This window comes from Epinephelus fuscoguttatus, linkage group LG12 (assembly GCF_011397635.1).
Source record: "Epinephelus fuscoguttatus linkage group LG12, E.fuscoguttatus.final_Chr_v1".
NCBI lineage: Eukaryota > Metazoa > Chordata > Actinopteri > Perciformes > Serranidae > Epinephelus > Epinephelus fuscoguttatus.
The window spans coordinates 24,563,312-24,582,603 of NC_064763.1; the positions used below are offsets into that span (position 1 = coordinate 24,563,312).

At 42.6% G+C, this 19,292-nt stretch overlaps 1 protein-coding gene across 5 annotated transcripts in view; it reads left to right on the plus strand.

Moving 5' to 3' along the window:
- zmp:0000001168 (signal-induced proliferation-associated protein 1) overlaps positions 1 to 19,292 on the plus strand; it is a 51,113-nt gene that overhangs the window by 13,165 nt on the left and 18,656 nt on the right. For 3 of the 5 annotated variants that reach the window (XM_049591186.1, XM_049591183.1, XM_049591188.1), the window contains exons 2-6: positions 12,512 to 14,132; positions 15,227 to 15,351; positions 15,448 to 15,636; positions 17,724 to 17,898; positions 18,255 to 18,358. In XM_049591186.1, coding sequence (XP_049447143.1) covers positions 13,028 to 14,132; positions 15,227 to 15,351; positions 15,448 to 15,636; positions 17,724 to 17,898; positions 18,255 to 18,358 — 1,698 coding nt within the window. In that variant the 5' untranslated portion in view covers positions 12,512 to 13,027. Of the gene's footprint in view, positions 1 to 5,633; positions 5,755 to 11,560; positions 11,812 to 12,511; positions 14,133 to 15,226; positions 15,352 to 15,447; positions 15,637 to 17,723; positions 17,899 to 18,254; positions 18,359 to 19,292 lie in introns of those variants that run through there. The other 2 variants (XM_049591187.1, XM_049591185.1) reach the window with 2 other exon arrangements.

The following is a 19,292-nucleotide window of genomic DNA, read 5'->3' on the forward strand; positions in this document are numbered from 1 at the left end:
AAACATCATTAGACCAATAACTCAAACAGCAGCAGTCAAGCAGTAGTGACAATACATGTGTCATATTTAAGGCGGAGATGTATGGAGATGTTTGTGCAGAAAGGAAATGAATGATTATCAGTGACAGGATCAAAATGTGGGTTACATTCATACTTGGCAAGAGTGCCAGCCTCTGTAGCTGAAAAATATTGCTCATAATAATGAATTCCTTCAAAAACCTGCTCTTTTTCTCAGCCACTCTGACAGTCATCCTCTTTTTTTTTTTTTTTTTATCGGCCCGTCAAGCACCGGTTGCCAGGGATGCAGGCTTATGTGTCTTTGGGGACCAATAACTCTGACTGACGTTTGCAAACTGTTTCAATGAAAAAGAGAGATAAAACACGTTACGAAAAAGAGAGTGCTGCAGTACCATCCACTTAGCAGCCTCTGGACTTGGCCCAGTTCACTGTCCGCAGTGTGGTAAAGGAAGGAAGGGAGGGAGGGGGGGGGGTTGAGGATGCCTAGAGCGCGCGTTGGGCATTAGAATGAACTCATTTCTGAATCAGATCCAGCCACATTAATACACGTTTACTTTCTTAAAAGCATTGCAGCCAAGTCAGTAAAGTGTCACATATTCGGCAGCAAAAGCAGGGATGTAACCTGATCTCGAATGTAACAGGGTTGCGTGGGATCAATAAATGAGAGTGAGACTGAGCCCGGCTTTATATTTCCCAAAATCAATCACTATTAGGAGTTGATTTAGACCTTGTGGTTAAGAACTGGCAAGGCAGCTTTTAACTATGAGGATAAACAGCGATACAGCTGACCTCCAGACTGTGAAGCTTGACGTTCGCTCACCTAGTTAGGTATTCACTGAGATGCAGTAAGCGGACCTTGGTGTCAGGGCTGGTTTCTCCATCTTTAATTATCATTTTAAAGGTCCAGTGTGTAACATTTAGGAGGGTTTAGGTGTATCTAGTGATGAGGATTGCAGATCACAACCAGCTGAACCTTCTCCTTGTTAGGATTCTTTCAGTGTTCATTGTTGCTCTCCTCCTCTCCAAAAGAATCGGACCAGGTGATTTCAACCAGTAAAAACACTGAATAAAGCAGTTTCACGTTACAAATCAGTGTTTCTCCTATGCTGTTTGGCATTTCAGACACAGGCCACTAACCTAGCCCCTGTTCGTCTGCATTCACCCTTTTTTCTGACAACTTAAGATTCAGAACAAACAGACCCAGTGATCTAAACCAGTAAGAACACTGAATAAAGAAGTTTGACGTTAAAAAAATTGGTGTTATCTTGATACTGTGCGTCATGGTGGGGCCTACGTGACAACATGCATGGTCCTGTCTAGAGCCAGTGTTTGGTTTGTGCAATTTGTGTTACTTTAAAAACATGGTGATGCAACATGGCAGTCTCTGTAGACGATGACCTGCTCTCTGTATAGATAAAAACGGCTCATTCTAAGGTGAAAAAACAAAACTGTTCTTGTTGTAAGGTGGTTATAAACTAAAGAAAACATACTTATTATATCATATTCCATTTTAGCCAATAGATCCCCCTATATCCTACACACTGGACCTTTTGTCAAAACAGTCTGCTGCTTTGAAAGTCCACTTGCCTAATATGTGGTCGTATTTGGTGCATTTCACAACTTCAGTTCTTCGAAACAGAAGGACAACAAGCACAACATCGCGTTGCAAAAAATCTGAATAGTTGCTGCAACTTGATATGATGGAGTTGATAAGGCTGCAGTAAGTGCACAACTTTTGTCACTGATCACATCTAATTGCTGCTAAGCTGTTAAGCCGATTTCCGCAGCTTCACCTGAGGAGAAAACAGATCCAATCTCAATCGCCTATATCAGGACGCAATCTTCCTTTCACCATTAGACACTTCAGACGTCTGCCACATCAGCGTTAATTATGATAAAAGCACATGAGCAGAGGTTAAGTTGACTGCGGTTACTGACAGAGAGCAAAAAAAAAAAAAAAAGCTGCTCATTCATGCTGCAGTGAGGCGGCCAGTCTGCCATAGGTGTGGAAGTGTTGAGTAGAAATGATGACGACACCCATCCTCTCAGGGATCAAAAGTCAGTCATCTCTTCCTGTTTCACAGGACGCAGACGTGCATGAGTGGGTGCGAAATAAGTCAAGCGGCCATGACTTCCCCAAAACGGTGTTTGTTTTAAAGGACTCTCCTCTGATTTCAGTTTGTGTCCTCACATTGCACACCAGAGGCCCATTAACCTTGTCCTGGAATTAACATGGAAGTAGAACTCATTTACTGTCATCAGTTAAACCAAATATCTAAAAGTGGTAGTAATTTGCCCTTCAAAGTGAATCTGGTGCAAAAAACAAGGGAAAAAAGTATGTAGATAAAATGATGCTGCTTCACACTGTAATCTCACATTTCCCTTTCAGGCAGACCCACCGTTGTCATCACCTCTGACCGACACGACGGAGCTCAGCACACAAAGAAATTGATTTTTCAGCACTAAAATAAAGTCTAGTTTATCTAGAGCATGTGAGCACAATACTGAGATAATTACTGTCCACTGGCTGCTCACAGAGCTTTAAGCTCCGAGATGCAGGATTAAACACTGCTGTCTACATGCATTATTGAGTTTCTCTGGGATGGAGAGCGGCTCTGGTACCGTGAGAGGATCTGCGGAGGGCAGCATCCTCCGAGTGTTTTAGTGAATGCTCCAAATCTTTCAAAACAATCCTGGAGAGCATCAGTTGAATGTCTGGGTCATCCCTCCTGCACTGATCCTGTGGCAGAAGAGAAAAACAAAGACACTGTGTTATTCTGTTTATTTAAATTGATGCAAGACTTGAAGAGCGCTGTACAGATGACACTGTCTGCAAACTATTGAGAATGCAGTTGGTTTTATGAAATATTCTGACCTTATGAATACATGTCAGAGTTATGATCCATGATTGGATTCACATGGCGAAATCAGCTTCAGTCAGTGTGGATTAAAGGCAGGAGAATGGCAGATTTGTTGAGATACAGATGACATATGTAATATGTGAAGTGGCCAAACAACCAGGTCATAGAGATTCAAGTCATGCCAGAAAGTCAACAGATCAAATTCTACGCAGTTCCTCCTCAAAGTCATTTAATACAAAGTGTTTAAGTGGTTCTTGCTAAGCAGCCCGGTGAAGGGTCAAGTTTCCGTTGATGTGGCGGTAGAGTTGTGGCTCAGGGAGTATTAGAGGTCATGCACGGTTTCCATCAGCTGCTGCACTGACTGATGTGTGTGAGCACTGTGAATGTGGGCAAGTGTAACCATATAGAGTACTTACTTCCTCATACAGGGGAAAGGATAGTTGTGTGTTGTTACCTGATATCTCATGAAAATAATGTCTGGAGCATGTCTGTGTTCCCAGGGTCGTATGTTGTTCTATGTTCCACATCTCAGTATTTTCTTAATATGTCACATTAAAGAGACCTTTCAGAGGTTTTAATCTTCTCAGCAGTGCCTCTTTTTCCAAGGTCAAATGTTCAGTTTATGTTTCCCTGGGTCAGTATGTTACAATTAGGTATATCAGTTTAGGTTAATTTTGCCTGACGCTAATTGGTAACTAACTAGTTAATTTTTAAGAAAAAAGTACAAAATTAAGTGAAACACAAGAGCCCAGTGCGACACTGACTCAGTGAGCTTTAGCGTCGCGTTTCAAAGCTCTATCTGTTTAGAAATTTGAATGTTTTGTGAGGGAAATGTTTTGCCCTTTATTTTAGTGCCCACTGCCCACCCTCCAGTCTCTACCTGTTAGCTTATGTGAGCCTTGGCCGCTCTGCACTGCACACCAGCTGGATCGAGTGAAAGCTACCTATCGGCACCACTCATTTGCAATTATTGGTGGTACACATGGTGGCCACCCTCCAGCCTTCCTCCAAGTTGCCTCACTGCATAAGCGGCTTCATTTTGAGCCACAAAACCCTTTAGCATTGTTCACCATGTTAGCACCACCAGCCACGCTGACACTGCTAATGGTGCTAACAGAGCTAACAGCAATAACATAGTTAACAATGCTAAAGGGGGTTTGTGGCTCAAAACTGAGCCGCTTATTCACCTAGGTGATGTGGGGGGAGACCAGAGGGTGGGCACAATGTTTCCACAGCAACGCTGTTGGGTTGGGACAGTACTGCTAGTGGTAATTACCAAATGACCAGCGCTGTTAGCTAGTTTCCACCAGACCCGGTTGGTGCACAGTGCACAAATTTGTGAATCCGAGGATAGTGAAGGAATGTGCCACACTTCTCTGCCTGTGATTGGCTTGTACTCGTTGCCTTCGTTGGTTGTATTGGTTAGGTTTTGGCAAGAGGTGTGGGATGGGTTAGGGTTAAGGCAAAAATGTCAGAGTACGCCAGTCAGATGCAGAGTAAGATGGGCCAAGGTGGGTATTATGCATCAGCGTGTTAACACATGTTAACGCAAACCGGCTGTTTGTCTCCCACCAAATCACTTGAGTTTTGACACTAATATCGTCACGGTTGCTGAACGAATGTTAGCATTCAAAATACATTTGAAAAGTCCATCTTAATTTTTCTGTTATTTAAACTGTGAAGATAGCCCCTACCAATCTCTTACAGTCAGTGGTGAAGTGGAGGGTATAAGCAGGTATACGGGATGTACTCACCTTTTTTTCTGGCTGCTTACAGTATACCCACCTACCAATCAAAAAGCCACTGGAATATATAGGAGTCTACCCACTTCCCCTTTGGTAACCTACATATCTACACAGTAGTACACCCACGACAACATTGCTTACAGTGTTGCTTTATATCAAGAGACACACATACCTCAAACACAACACAGAGCTATAGGCCCTCAGGTACATACAGTAGGACCCTGGTTATATTGGGATGACTCCATAGTGTCAATAGCAGTGATCTGTGTATCAGCAGTGACTTACTGTTTTATGTTTTGGCATTATATACTTGTAATCATGTTAGGAGAGTGCAACTACACCATGATGACAGTTAATCTTTAGTCTTAGGTTGCTTAAAAAAGAAATAAACGACTTCAGGTTTGCAATCGTTCCTTTATAGTTCAGCATGACAAAAGTAATAAGTTATAATATTGTGTCCTCTTATGGGAGCAATTTAAACCAGTGAGATGCAGCATCATCACAGCCAAAGCCATGCATGTTAACAATCAGAGTACAATCAGCTGTATTGAATGCTTTGGAAAGAAAGAGCTTCCCGTTGCTGTTTATTGTCTCAAGCCTTTATAATATCCTTAAGTTCTTTTTTATTGCCACTCAGTCAGTCCTGCTATTACGAAATCATCCATTTATGATCATATTAGGGTTTGGTTTAAGCCGTACTGATATAAGCTCGTAAGACTGTTCAGTCTGAAATATCCTGGGAAAACATTAAGCTGGTTATCAATAATTTATGTGGGTTTTTTCCTGGGTAGCATTTTTTTGTATCAAAAGGTAGTTGTTTAAATAACAAAGCTTCACTGCTTCTGTGTTGGGAGGATGTACAGTGACATTTAAATTGGCAGGCTAAAATTTACTGAGCATACAACAATGGGTTCCCAGATAAATTGAAACTTGAGGGGGGCAGGGACAGAACACTTCAGTTCCTCTTCACTTTGTATTTCTATGCAAGGTATATCCCACACTTCTCTATAGCGGTAACACAGACAGAAGACAGTTTCTTTTCAACGGTAGGTCACCATCAAAGTGGTGGTCGTATGTATTTTAAAGTATGGACTAGTGAAGATTTACTGAGGACGTTGCATATCAGTAATGGTAAGAAAATCTCTAGCCTTGCTTTTAAAACATTTGGCTCCTTTCCACGAAGTACCATTTTCCGTTCCCGTACTTGATTCTGATTCAAAGGGAATGTGTTTATTACGCTCACACAGTGGTAAACACGGATGAAAAATAACTTAATAGCACTGTACCAGATAGAGGCTGCAACACAAGACAGATTATGTAGATGTGAATCATGCAAATAACTCGGTGATCCGAGTTCTGCGCGGCTCCTCTTCAAAGCCACTCGCTATTCACTCCTTACCAATTAGGAGGAAAATTGCAATAACTGAGAACATGAAGGCCTCTAAGAGGACTTTCTTTCGGTACCAGTGTTTAAGCGTGTTATGCTTACTTTTGATTAGCACCAGGTACTACGAAGCCACGGGAACTAATTAGGGCTTAAAGTTTATTTTGCACGTTAGAAGGTTTTGAGGCAGCTAATTAATATCACTGGTGTCACTTTTTTCAAAGTGTGAAATAAAGAAAGTTTTCTAATTGCTTAAAGTTTTGCTAATCTTATCTTGGCTGTGTTAGATATGAAAGACTTTTGGTACTTGGCACGGGGTTAGTGTGAGGAAGGTAATTGAGGACACTTTTTGGTAGATTAACAAGAAAACTGAAATTCAGAAGACTATCTTAAGTGTTACTCTTAGAACATATGTATCTCTGCTATATATCTATAAATAAAATATGTTGCCAAGTAAAATATTTTAGAAACTTTGGACTTTCATACACATCAAGATCACTCTGATGACTTGTTTAGGTAACTTCAGACAGCTCATAAGGTAAAATAGGACGGTCAGGTTTGTTTGTTTGTTTGTTTTTTTAACTGGTTAAATCCATTTATTGGTTCAGTAATTATTTTACTAAATCATTATTGTAACCTTACTATGCATAAAAAGAAGATCCTCCAACTTCTTTGCCATGCTTTCCCTGTTCTTTTGCTGCCTGTTTTCTTGGTGCCATATTGTCTGCAATGGATGTGTGTGTGCTTGTGTGTGTGCGCTTGATGATGTTTAATTCTAGACTGTTGTGGCTGTCTGACATGGACTCGCTGCATCATTTTCAACATTTTTAAGTTACAAAAATACTATAAATGGCTCTATTATGACAGGTTGGCACACTCTAGCATAGGTCATGATATTACGGCACTTGGTGGCCTAAAAACATGCTAGTTTCACTTCAAAAAAATGTCCCATTTTACCTCAAGGCATTAAGTAGGCTACTCACTCAAAACCATTTCCCATAAAAAGTAAAGTGTGTTGATTACAAGGTAACGAAATGCAGCTCCTCAACTGTTTCTGTTGTGCAATTATTGTTTTAGCTGCAGCTCTCTCATTACCAATCTAAGCCCTTTTAACAGCAGAGATCGCACTTTAGGGCCGCTACGAAGTCCCTTCTTTATGCCGACTTTGCATTTTTACACAGAACCAAATGACAGCAGCATCATTCCGCTCCAGTGTGTGAATTTAGGCAGCATGCCTGAATTGTGGAAGCAAAAGAAGCATGACGGTTGTGACATTTTACACAACAGCGTCAGCCTCTAGTGTGACACAGACGCATCACGGCGCTTTATAAACAGTAACAATGGCATAACATGGCAATAACAATCATTTCCTGTCTCTAATATATGGTGGCTGATCTCACCTCTGCTTGAAGGGTAAAGAGCTCCTGGACCATGGTGTTTTCCAATTTTCAGCTTCAGTTCACCTTCTCTGAGTTAGCTGCTAACTGCTAACAGCTGCTTTGTGGGTCACACGCATAACACACCATCAAAACGTGACACTCATGCAGCCCATGATCTCATCCTGCTGGCTGACCTGTTTATCTAGACCTTCTTGGCAAGACAACTCCGTCCCTCCATTCTGTGATTGTACTTTTACACAGAATGGCAAGGCAGCATAGCAGCGTGAAATTCCCACTTTGAAGAGGCAGTGTGAATGTGGCTATAAAATATCATTACGCCACATGGCTTACCTTGCAAGCTGTGGAACCAGTGATTTTTTGACTCTTCACTTTGCCCATCCTAATTATCTCAGACTAATCAAGCACATTTGTATCAATAATGCAATGATGTGTTTGATAACTGACATATTCAAAGAGCTCAAGATGTAAAGCCTTATTCGTCCCATACGTATTACCTGACTTTACCCCACACATTAGTAGATTAAATCACAGGAATCAAAAAAGATTACACAGTAAATTAACACAGTCAGTACTGCATATATTGTGTTCATATTTAAAACATGAACAAGAGTAGTAAGAGTCTACAGCGTTGCTAGTGGCTCCGTGAGGCTTTCCTTAGGCACAGCTGTGCTTTTAACTAAATGCTAACATGCTCACAGTGGCATGACATGCTGATGTAAAGCAGGTTACAATGTTCACTAAGTTCAACATTGTAGTTTAGTGCATTAGCATGCTAACATAAACTAATTAGACCGTCATTGCCATCCCTAGAGCCTCCTAGCATGACTAAAAACACATGCTAATATGTTTCCTGATGGAGTGTCACCTTTTCTCACGCGTTTAATTTAAGCTAAGCATCCAATTGGATTGTGGGAAGTAAAAATGTTGTTTCTCTCTGCCCAGACTAAGTTTTAATTTATATTTGCCTACCGCCTTCTTCCTGCAACAACCAAACCCATCGAGACCGATGCAACATTTATATACTATACTAAGATTTTTCATCATCATCTTGTGTTTAAGAAGCAAACAGTTAAGTCATGACAAAACAATATATCTGCCTCGTTTGTCCGTGCTGTCTTGTTGTTGTGAGGAATAAGATAGAGGTCACTGACACAAATATCAGCAGTCGTGGGTTGTTTGGCAAAAGTGGAGCCATTTCACCCACTGAGAAGAGTAAACAATAAAGCACTGGTGGACTGGATACCACATCGAAAGAGGGTGGCACTAGACAAGTTGCTATGGAAACAGGGACTGATTCATGGGTCTGGGGTCTTAAGAAGCTCAGGAATATATGATTTGTACAAAGGCGGTGAGTGATAAGTGTCCAAGTTCAACCCGCGCTCTGTGTTGGTGGAGAGCAAGAGTGTTTCTGGCCGACCCTGGAAGTTCAGTTTGTTGTTGGAACAACATGAAGGAAATCTGTGATTTTTTTTCTCTCGAAAAACAAACTTGCTGCCAATAATCTGCACTCCCACTTTGAGGCAGCGGAGAAAATTGATTGCTCACACCTTTTCAAGGCGTTGTGAAACATGAAGATGATGCTGCACCTAATGATTGCAGATAGGCGTAGACAAACATCATTTGTGCCCACATGGGTAATGATGTTTGAGAACATTCACAGGTTCCCAGAGAGAAACATGAGCAGGGTTTTAATGTCAGCAGCCCTGGCACCATACAGACGGTGCACAGAGGCTTCTCTATGTGACCCAGTGCTCAGTGTTTCAGATGGGGAGCCGCACATGGCCGGAAATGTCTTGAATCATCAGGGAGAGAGAAGCCTGGACCAATCAGAGGTGTTAAAAAAAAAATCACATTTTTCATCACTCCACTTCTGCAGCATCTCTGTATCATTTGAAGCGAACAACATAATCAAGCCTCAAGTAATTCAGTAGTCCAATGTTTCACATATTGATCAATCATATATGACAACAGCCTATTTGTAGCACTAACCATTCATATATGGAATTGTCTATCACTAATTCTGCATACACACCGGGCCAGAGCTGCCACTGAGGTCACTGAGGTCATTTCCTCTATATCGCTTGCACATAGTGATTATTTTAAAGGTGCCGTATACATAATTCAAAACATTAGTATTATAACAAAGCACTATTTGCATGTGCAAGTAGTACATGTGAATCTCTGTGTGTGTATCCCACTGGCTAGACTATCACTACTGCTCTGCACTGCGGTCATACACTGATCACACTGTTCCGCCACCATGGGTCGAGACCAAGTGGCAACCTTTAAGGCTGAAAAATGAAGCCAAAATGTAGGTGCCAAAAACTGCAGTTTTTTGAACAGCCACTTGAGGCTGGCTCCAGAGGCCAGTCAATCCCCTTAGAGTCCCCATAAACACATTTACAGCCTGGTGTAAAAATGATTTTGATCTCAAAAGCTAATTTCCTCCTAATTCCTCAACAGCTTATTTTTTATAACTCACCCATTTATGTTTTATTAAGGCTTAAATTATGCATAATTAAGGGCGGCCTGCTTTGAGTGACAGGCTGTCTGCTGACAGTGCCCTCGACCTCTCAGTCAGATCCAGCCTCTCGCCCAAATATGGTCACTTGTGGCTCCAATAAACAAGATAGCTATGGCTAAAATTCCAAAACCAATGCTTTAAAATGGTCCACAAACCAATGGGTGACGTCCCGGTAGCTACGTCCATTATTTTGACAGTCTATGGTCTGGATGTTAACCCCATTTTTTCTTTCAGCACTGTTGCCATTGTTAGCGCTGTTAGCACTTCAGCTCAGCCACGTCCATGTTGAGAACCATTTGCAGGCAATCCCGGCCCAGACTCTGGATCATAGATCTGTTTTGAATGTCATATACGGCTCCTTAAAGACTGATTCTGAGTCAGTGTTGTTAATTTGACCACTGCAGGCCAATAAAATAAAATAACAGCTTATCATCTTTCTCCACCAGAGTGAAATTCCTGGTGCTGCAGATCATTCTTTATGGCTTCAGAATTACAGAAAATATAATTTAACTTTTAAACCAACACATAAAAAATAGGATTTTAAAGAATTTGCATCCTTTCGATGGGTATTTGCACGGGGGGAATTCAGACTCAGTATTTCTACAATCCTGACCATGGACCTGCATACATAAACATGCATCCTGTCTGTTTCCAGTCATTTAACCACACCTTCCCAGTCCCCTCTTGTATTAGCATTTAGATATATGTGGATTTTGAATATTTCTCCCAATACATGTTCATTTTCTACCAAACCATGCGCCTCACACTCTGCCAGGGGGGAGTGTAGACTGAAAGACTGTTTGTGTCGGCGCATTGCACCAACAGAGCAACACCACAGAACTACAATTCATATTATTGTTGATTTAAATGGTTAAAAGCTCAACATGATTGAGAAAACAGTGCCCTTCCAATATATTCATGTTTGCCGATTCTATGGAGACTTTAAAGTATTAATGTCTCACAGCTCTGATGGTTGGTATTTTAAAGAAAACAAGTAAGAAGTTGCAGCTTCAGATGATAGTTTATATGCAACAAAAGCATTCATGCATTTTTTAGTACTCCAAAACAAAAACTTGGATGTCTGCCGTTCTCTACTCTGACGTCCAACACCACTATTACCGTACTGACTATAATGAGAAAACAGGCTCTAGACAATGCTGAAAGTGATCAAATGCTGCAGCAGACAATACGAAACAATAACTTGTTACAAAGCCTAGTAAAAGCCTTGTTTTTCCTCTTTTTGAAGCGCAGGCGTGATCCACTTCAGTGTTTACAAAACCCTTTGAGAGAAGCTAAATCTGCAGTCAGCAACACTTCCTGTTAACAGTGAGTCCCTCCAGTGACACCAAATGTCTTTGAGATGATATAAGTGTATAAGAGCACCTCAACGCACATTAGCATATCTCGACGCACTGCTGAAACCACTGATAACCTCTGATAACAGTTGCTCAACTTCCATATTTTGTTTACAGCTTTATAAAGGCTTTTCACAGCGAAATGGAAACGTCTGCTGATAAATTCTCGTACTGCGAGGAAATAGAGAGAGTGTGAGAGCAAGCAAGGAAGGGAAACAAAGATTTCTTGTGACTTCCTCACTTTACTCATTTTCATGTGTGTGTGTGTATGTGTGTGTGTGTGTGCATGTGTGAAGCCTTTCTGGTAGCAGCTCTGCACCACTGCACCTGCTCTTTAGGCTGCAAGCATGAGCGAGGAGATGCATGTGAAAAAAGCTAGACAGGAAGAAGCCTCATACCTTATTGAGAGCGACTAAAGGTTTCGGCTTGAGTTGATTGACGTCAGTTTGGTCAAAGACAGGGCATCTGTGACAAATGATGACAGAAACTGGCCGATCTGTACCTGAAACAAAACTGGCTTTGTTGGTAAGTTGCAGTCAAATTGTAAGACGATGAATTGTATCAGGACTTGAAAAAGGGAAGCACACCACTTCATACTGTTTGCACAAAACTGTCGCCTTTATATGACTCTTAACCTCTTTGTTGACCTAGCGAGAATAATAACAGCTGTTCCAAAATGCTATATCCGTAGATCATGATAATGTTTCTGTTGCCATTATTTATATGCTCTTTTAAATACTAGTGAGAGAGAGTGAACTAGCAAAACTGTGTCTGTTTGTGCGTGAACGTATGTGGGGGTGAGAGACAGTTAACACTTATTTCTCGTATGTTGGCAGAGTGTCAGCGAGCCAGGAAGGCCCCCTCCCCTGTGTTAATACTGTCTATTGTGAGCATGTGCAGGGTGGATGTGCTGAGCATTAAGTCTGCTATGGAACTATTTAGGGAAACTTTGGAACGGAAAGTGTGTAAAGGAAAGAATAATAACGAAAGAAAACAGAGGTACAAGGCATTACTCAACAATAAACTGCACGTCAGACCTGCCTGCTGCTTTATTGTTGGAATTCAATACTTGTTTATCAAAGCCATTCTCCTCCACAAAGTGTTTCTGTGCACTCACTGACAAGCTGCTATGGGTTGAATATTAAGCTGTCGATTAAGATAGCAGCAGTGTGGGTGAACGATGAGGTTAAAAAAAAGACATTTCTTTCTCTTTTTTCTTCTACAGGTGGCGAGTGGAGCAGACCAAAAGGGAAACAGCAGGCACTGAAGAGTGCAGACGACTGGACGCCATGTTAGAGGGGTTGATAGAGACAGAGCCTCTCCTGCACAGAGGACTCGAGCTCCAGTGATGATCCTCTCATCCTTACTCCGCAGAAAGGAGCACCATCCAAACACACATCTGCACACCTGGACAGACCCCTGCAGCGAGACACAGCTGCATATTCTCCTCAGTCTTCTTCATTTACACTTAAGAACTTGTTGACTTGTGGTAACAGAGTGTGGCACCTCACAGACACATCTATGAGAGCCCAAGGGTTGATAAAGTTCAAACACCTTAAGTGGTGTGAATGAGGACTGTATTTGTTGCTTTCACTCAGAGGAGTTTATCATCTTTGCACACAGAGCTCTCGTTTCACACCAGCATCATAGAGACCAGGACAGAAATTTAACAGGGAGAGCAGAAAGCTCTGGACCAGAGTGGAGAAAAGATTATTGGACTGGAGTCGGTTTCTCAGGCACCATGCAGTCAGATGACCTCTTCATCCGCAAGTTTCGCCGTCAGAACATGCGGCCGCCTATTGCCACCGTCAACTTTGACCCTAAACGGGAAGCAGGTGTGGTGGAGTGGCCACCAAGGAGGGAGGCTGATGGAGCTGATGGAGACAGCCTCACTCCCAGCCGTGTGGGGCTGACGCTGAGGTCGGTGGGCCGGGGCCACATCATGCAGAGAAGTAACAGCGATGTAACCTTAGGAGACTTGGACTCCTCCGGGAAGGCAGGGGGGAAAGCAGTCCGGGCGGTTGGTGAGAAGGTGGGTGCGGGGGCTCAGGGGGATGGGGGTGTGCTGCTACACAGGGAATATGGCAGCCTGTCCTCGCTGGAGAGACAGACTCAAGCCCAGGAGCCAAGCACAGACGACCAGGGGCCCCTGAGTCCAAATGCCCTCCGCTTCAAAGACCCTTTCCTACTTTTAGGACTTCAGGGCAACCCTCCAGAGCCTGATGGATTCTTTCGGGGTTTGTCTGTTTCTGTAGGGGACTCCCCAAAACCTGCAAAGCCGCCGAAGCCTGAAGGTCTAAGTAAGAAAACCAAACCCCCTCAGATCCCTCAACCAGGTCCATATGACAACATCGGGGGCGGGGCCTGGGTGAGGAACTTTGCCCACTACGATGTTCAGAGCATCCTGTTTGACCTCACTGAGGCGGCCACAAACAGGGACAGCATTGGACGGAAAAAGAATATCACCTCAGGGGCTTCAGCCGCCTCCCAGCTTCGCCCCCTCTCCCAAGCCTCCCCGTCCTCACCAGCACAGGGCAGTGGAGGTAACGGTGGGAATGCAGATGAGGCCGAACAGTCGCTGCTGGACGAAGGTGACGGCAACGATAACGAGCTCCTTCTCAGCTGCCCCCACTTCCGCAATGAGACAGGGGGAGAGGAGCAGGTGGGTCTCGGTCGATCCCAGGGGAGGCGGGGACTCTGGTCAAGCCTGCGAACACCCAATGATGCAGTGTCAGTCCTGGAGGAGCCCAGAGAGAGTAACGTCCAACAGCAGGGCAAGAGCAACTACTTTATAGAGCATGCAGATCTGGGAGCCCATTACTATCGCAAATATTTCTACATGAAAGGTACGTGCAGTGCAAGTCAACTTCAATTCTTACCAATTCTGTTTAGTCAGAGGTTACAGTATTGTAACCCCAGTTCTATTTGTAAAGGTTCTGCCATCTACTGGACTATATGGGTAACACTCTTCCCCAGTCACAAGCACCCATTCACCAGCTGAAATCTGCATAAACATGCTGACAAATCAGGATGTGCCTTCCCAAATACATGCAGATCCCACAGTATATATAGGACACACATAATGATCTCCGCATCCTACACCTTCTTCAGCAAGCAGTGCAGGAGCAACAGGGCCCCTAGGTAGAGGGAGCCGCCCGTGCTAATAGAACTAGGGTTACTTTATCGTAACCTTTGTTCTATCTCACAGGCTCTACTCCTACTTGACTCTGTGGGTACAGTGGGTGGAGCCTGATAAATGAATGCCCTGTCAGAATATTCTTATACCCTATTACAAGTCTGCGTTGCTCGAAACGTCACTTGACAGAAAATTAAATGGATTAATGGGAGCTCTATCGGTGTGCGGATCATTTTTTCCTTTTTTGATACATGTTAGAAGTTTATGATCCAGCACCCTTTCAATATTTATTTGGGATGTGCATGTTATTATCTTTTTTCTGTCAGAATATAACATATCTCTCCTATATATACTGTGGGAACATATTCGGGTAGGTACATCCTACGTTGTCAGCTATTTCTGTGGCCGAATACATGCTTGTGATTGGATGAAAGTGTTAACCATAGAGTCCAGAAGAGTCCAGTAGAGGATGGAAATGTGAAAGCAGATTGTGTTGCTTGTAAGTCGTGAATCACTTTTCATCTCTGAACACGTCTTTGTCAGGGTATACATTTTCAGATATATCATCTTATTATTGAGGGGCTGTGCAACGGTCATTAGGGAGGAGGGATAGGTCAGGCATATGTGCTTTTTTGCCATTAATATGTTGTTTTGATATGTTAGATGGAGGGTATTGCAGTTAAAGTGAGAGTATAAAGAAAATAATACCATTCAGCCCCCCTTTCCACCCTAATAATTTTCATATAGTCCTCATATTTTAACCCCAAGACTGGGGGAGTATTTATGACTGTATTGTCATCACAGAACACCAGAATTTCTTCGGCATGGACGATCGCCTCGGTCCAGTGGCCATCAGTTTCCGTCGAGAGGAGAAGGAAGGATCCAGCGGAGCTCAGTACAATTATAGAATCATCTTTCGCACCACAGAGGTAACCTGGCACTTTCCTCTTCTCTAAGCCCTTCTCAAGTTCAGTGTGTGTAAAATTGATTTGACTGGATGTGATGACTGTGAATCGTCCCCTCAGATGAAGACACTGCGAGGTTCCATCTTGGAGGAGTCCGTGCCTTCTGCCGCTCGTCACACAACCCCTAGGGGCTTGTCTCCCAAGAGGCTGCTGGAGTTCATCATGCCTGAGCTGAACCTGCACTGCCTCCGCTTGGCCTCAAACTCCCCCAAGGTCCGAGACACCCTGCTGAAGCTGGACGAGCAGGGGGTGAGTAAGGCTATGTCTGCTGACACCAAAGTCTGCTGCATGTGTCAGACAGAAAGCTTCTCAGTACATCGGATATCAAATAGCAGCAAAAAGCTCTTTTTCAAAGGTCAGGCATAAAAAGAAAAAAAAAATGTTGAAAAGCTGACGTTCTGAAGTCAGCACCTCCACAGTGATCAGTCTGGTGTGTTTAGATGTGAAAGTGCAGTTATTATATCTGTTTACTCCTCTCTCAACTACCTCTACCACCGTGCTGACTGTTCACTCACCATGTGGTACAGCAGCTACGTTTGTCTAGTGCTATTTTGCATTAAACCGGTTGGGCGCTATAAAGACTGCGGGAGTGCTGAGGGATGACATTTATTTGTAGGCCAACACATTGCCCTGATTCCCTCGACAAAAAGCCAATGGGATTTTTCCATTGGAATATTGCAGAAAATAAGATCTGTGGCAAACAAAAGTTTATGATACCTACATGTTTTGTTCAGCAGGATAATCTTCACAAATGAACATGATTTGTAAATAAGAATTTGTTCTTAATGACTTGCCTGGTTAAATAAAGGTTAAATTTACAAAAAATTGTTTGTTAAAGCATACAGTAACTGCAGTCACCAGAAGTAAAAAGCTAGCGTTAAGCTATAAACGAACTACATCACGATTGCATGACTTCATTGTTGTCACCACAACGAGGCTGTAAAGCCGTGCTCGGCATGATGATGCTCTATAGTCTCATTTAGCCACTTGTTAGCAACTGTCTTTTTAAAGACAAGTAAAGGCGAAATTTACAAGTGTGGTATTTATTGATGTATTTGATGTTGTGGAACAAAACGTGAAAGTCTCTTAAGGTTGTGTGAACCACAGATTTTATTTCATACATCCAACCAAAAACCCATTCAAAACACCCATAGACTTCAAGATGAGGGAACCACAGGAGTGCTAAAATGCTAACTCACTTCAGCGTTTTAGGACTCCTGCACCACTCTATTGGAAACACCAGCATAAGACAGCCCCACCAACACAATCAGTTATTTGAACCTTGCCACAACAGGACTGTTACTGGATCCCTGCTACAGCATGATGTAGAAATGATAACATTATAATTCAATATACACGAAAACATAACACCCTTATCAGTAATGAGACTTTAACCTTACCTTAACCTTAACCGCCTCTCCTTCAAGCTAACATTTCTGTTAAAAGTTAACGTACCATAGGGCGAAGGGCCTGATCATGCATTGATCGGATGCACTGACCAGCTGTATGACTCACTGGGTGAATCATATAGCTGGTGGGTGGGTCATGTAGCTGCTCCAGGCACTGCAATACCAACATTACATTTGTTGTCATGGCAAAACTTCCCTCATTCACACGTGTTTTGGAACAAGCTATCTCGGCTTGATGTTTTGCCCATTATTATTTCGCATATTTGCGTTTTTTATTTACACAATTTATATATCTTTCTTTTGGATGTGTGCTGCTTTCTGTCTGGCACCTGGTCGCTACCTTTTTATAAAGTCCCGACCTCACCTGTGTGCTGTTGTTTGGTGGGAGCTACACATCCAGAAACATCCTGGATGCGTCAAAATACAGGCAGGAGGCAGAGTCTCTACAGATAAACACAGTGCCCCACACTTCTAATGGGTCATAAGTGATAACTGAGGGGGGATTACTTTGTATGAGTCCATGCATTGTATTTTTCGGAAAATCCTGCATACATTTAAGCCCTGTCACATGAATAGAAACTTTACTTTTATGACCCTTTACATTTTATTGCAGAAGTCACTCAAAATTTAAACCCACACACCAGATAGCCACTATCTCTGCCTTTGAGGTTAACTGCTTCAGAGAAGGAACTTTGACGAAATGTTTGAAGCTTTGTGCAGCCTGAACTTTGCCATAAAAGATGACAGGAATTGGGAGTTTTGATAGTGGAATGCGTGCTGTGCAGGTGTTTAACATTTATCAACAGAAGATTTTTCATGCAAGCTTTGTGAACTGTACTAAGATGTCAACTGATCAGTATCCACCATGAGATGAAAGGTCTTGGCAGGCTAATTATAAACTCTGCGCTTCTCTGTTTTCTAATGTAGCTGAATTTCCAGCGAAAGGTTGGGGTGATGTACTGCCGGGCTGGGCAGAGCTCAGAGGAAGACATGTACAACAACGAGAGCTCGGGGCCGGCGTTTGAGGAGTTCCTGGACCTGCTTGGGGAGCGCGTGCGGCTGAAGGGCTGGGAGAAATATCGAGCCCAGCTGGACAACAAGAGTAAGCTGAAAAAAACACACAACGCACTACATCTCCATCTATTGGCTGTATCTCACCTTGTCGCAGGGCCATTATCCGAAGGGCATCAGTGCACCACTGAAAGCCTAAGATAACTCCTATCTGGCCACATGTAATCTGAGTAATGCCTGCAAAATAGCATAGTCACTGCTGATTATCTCGGAGCTGTTTTCCCCTCAGTGAGCGGCAAGGAAGAGCAAATGAGACAGATTTCACGGTGACTGTGACAGTTTGAGTTTAGTCTTTCATTCAGAGACGTTGACTGATTTTGCTAAATCCCTATCTGGCTATCTCTTTGTGTTTCTGTGTGTGTTTCTGTGTGTCTTTTGCCTTTGTAGCGGACTCAACAGGGACACACTCCCTCTACACACGCTACCAGGACTATGAGATTATGTTTCATGTGTCCACCATGCTGCCGTACACAGCCAACAACACACAACAGGTAAAAATCAAACCCATATATGTATAATAACAACAGAGATCTGACACATAATTTCCTCTGCTGCCTTTTGTGTTGCAGAATACTTTTTTCCCATCTGTTGGAATTCACAGAATGAGATTTTTCTTCAAACGTTTCACCTCTATCCGTAAAAGAAATTGCATCAGTCTTGGTACAACCTTCATTACCCATCTCTGTTCAGACTGTCATGCTTTGGTAAATGCTTTAGAAAAAGCCTCTGTACTCCGCAACAAGCATGACATAAAAATCCTGCCCCCCAGTGTTCACTCCCACCATGAAGGTATTCACTGTCGCCTTGCAGCCAGGCTTCCCGTTCAGCTGACTGTCGGTTCTTTATATGCAGTCTGCGGTTTAAGCCTGTTTGCTGTTGCCTACAAAGAGACTGGACATGACATGCTAATATAGATTAAAGGTTTAAATAAAACAAAACGTTGTGGTGACGAAGCCCCGGACATTCCTCTATAAACTGTCGACTTTTTGGCTGCAAGGGCTTCGGATGTCTTTATATCTCGATTGTTTTTTTACTCTAGTTTCAGATCAATTTATTTTTTGAAGGAAGTGGTGTCTTTTCAGTCATAAAAAGTTTCTTAATACACAATCAATGAACTTTAAGTTACAAAGTTTTGCAATTTACCAAGCGCAGCATGGCCATGCAGGTTTATTTTAGAGAATACTTACAGCTGCTTATTGTTATTATTTTTTCATTTCACTCAGCTTCTACTGTTTTTAACAAGTTAGCCTTGTTTTGTTTGGCAGCATTTATTTTTATCATTTCATTTATTTGGATACACATTGGTTGTTGCCTTGGAAACTACTCTCCTATATAGTCTGTATCCAGATAAGATACATAGGCTAAGTATTGGATGTGATTTTAGCATGTGCAGGATGATGATGCATGAACCAACACACTGTTGGG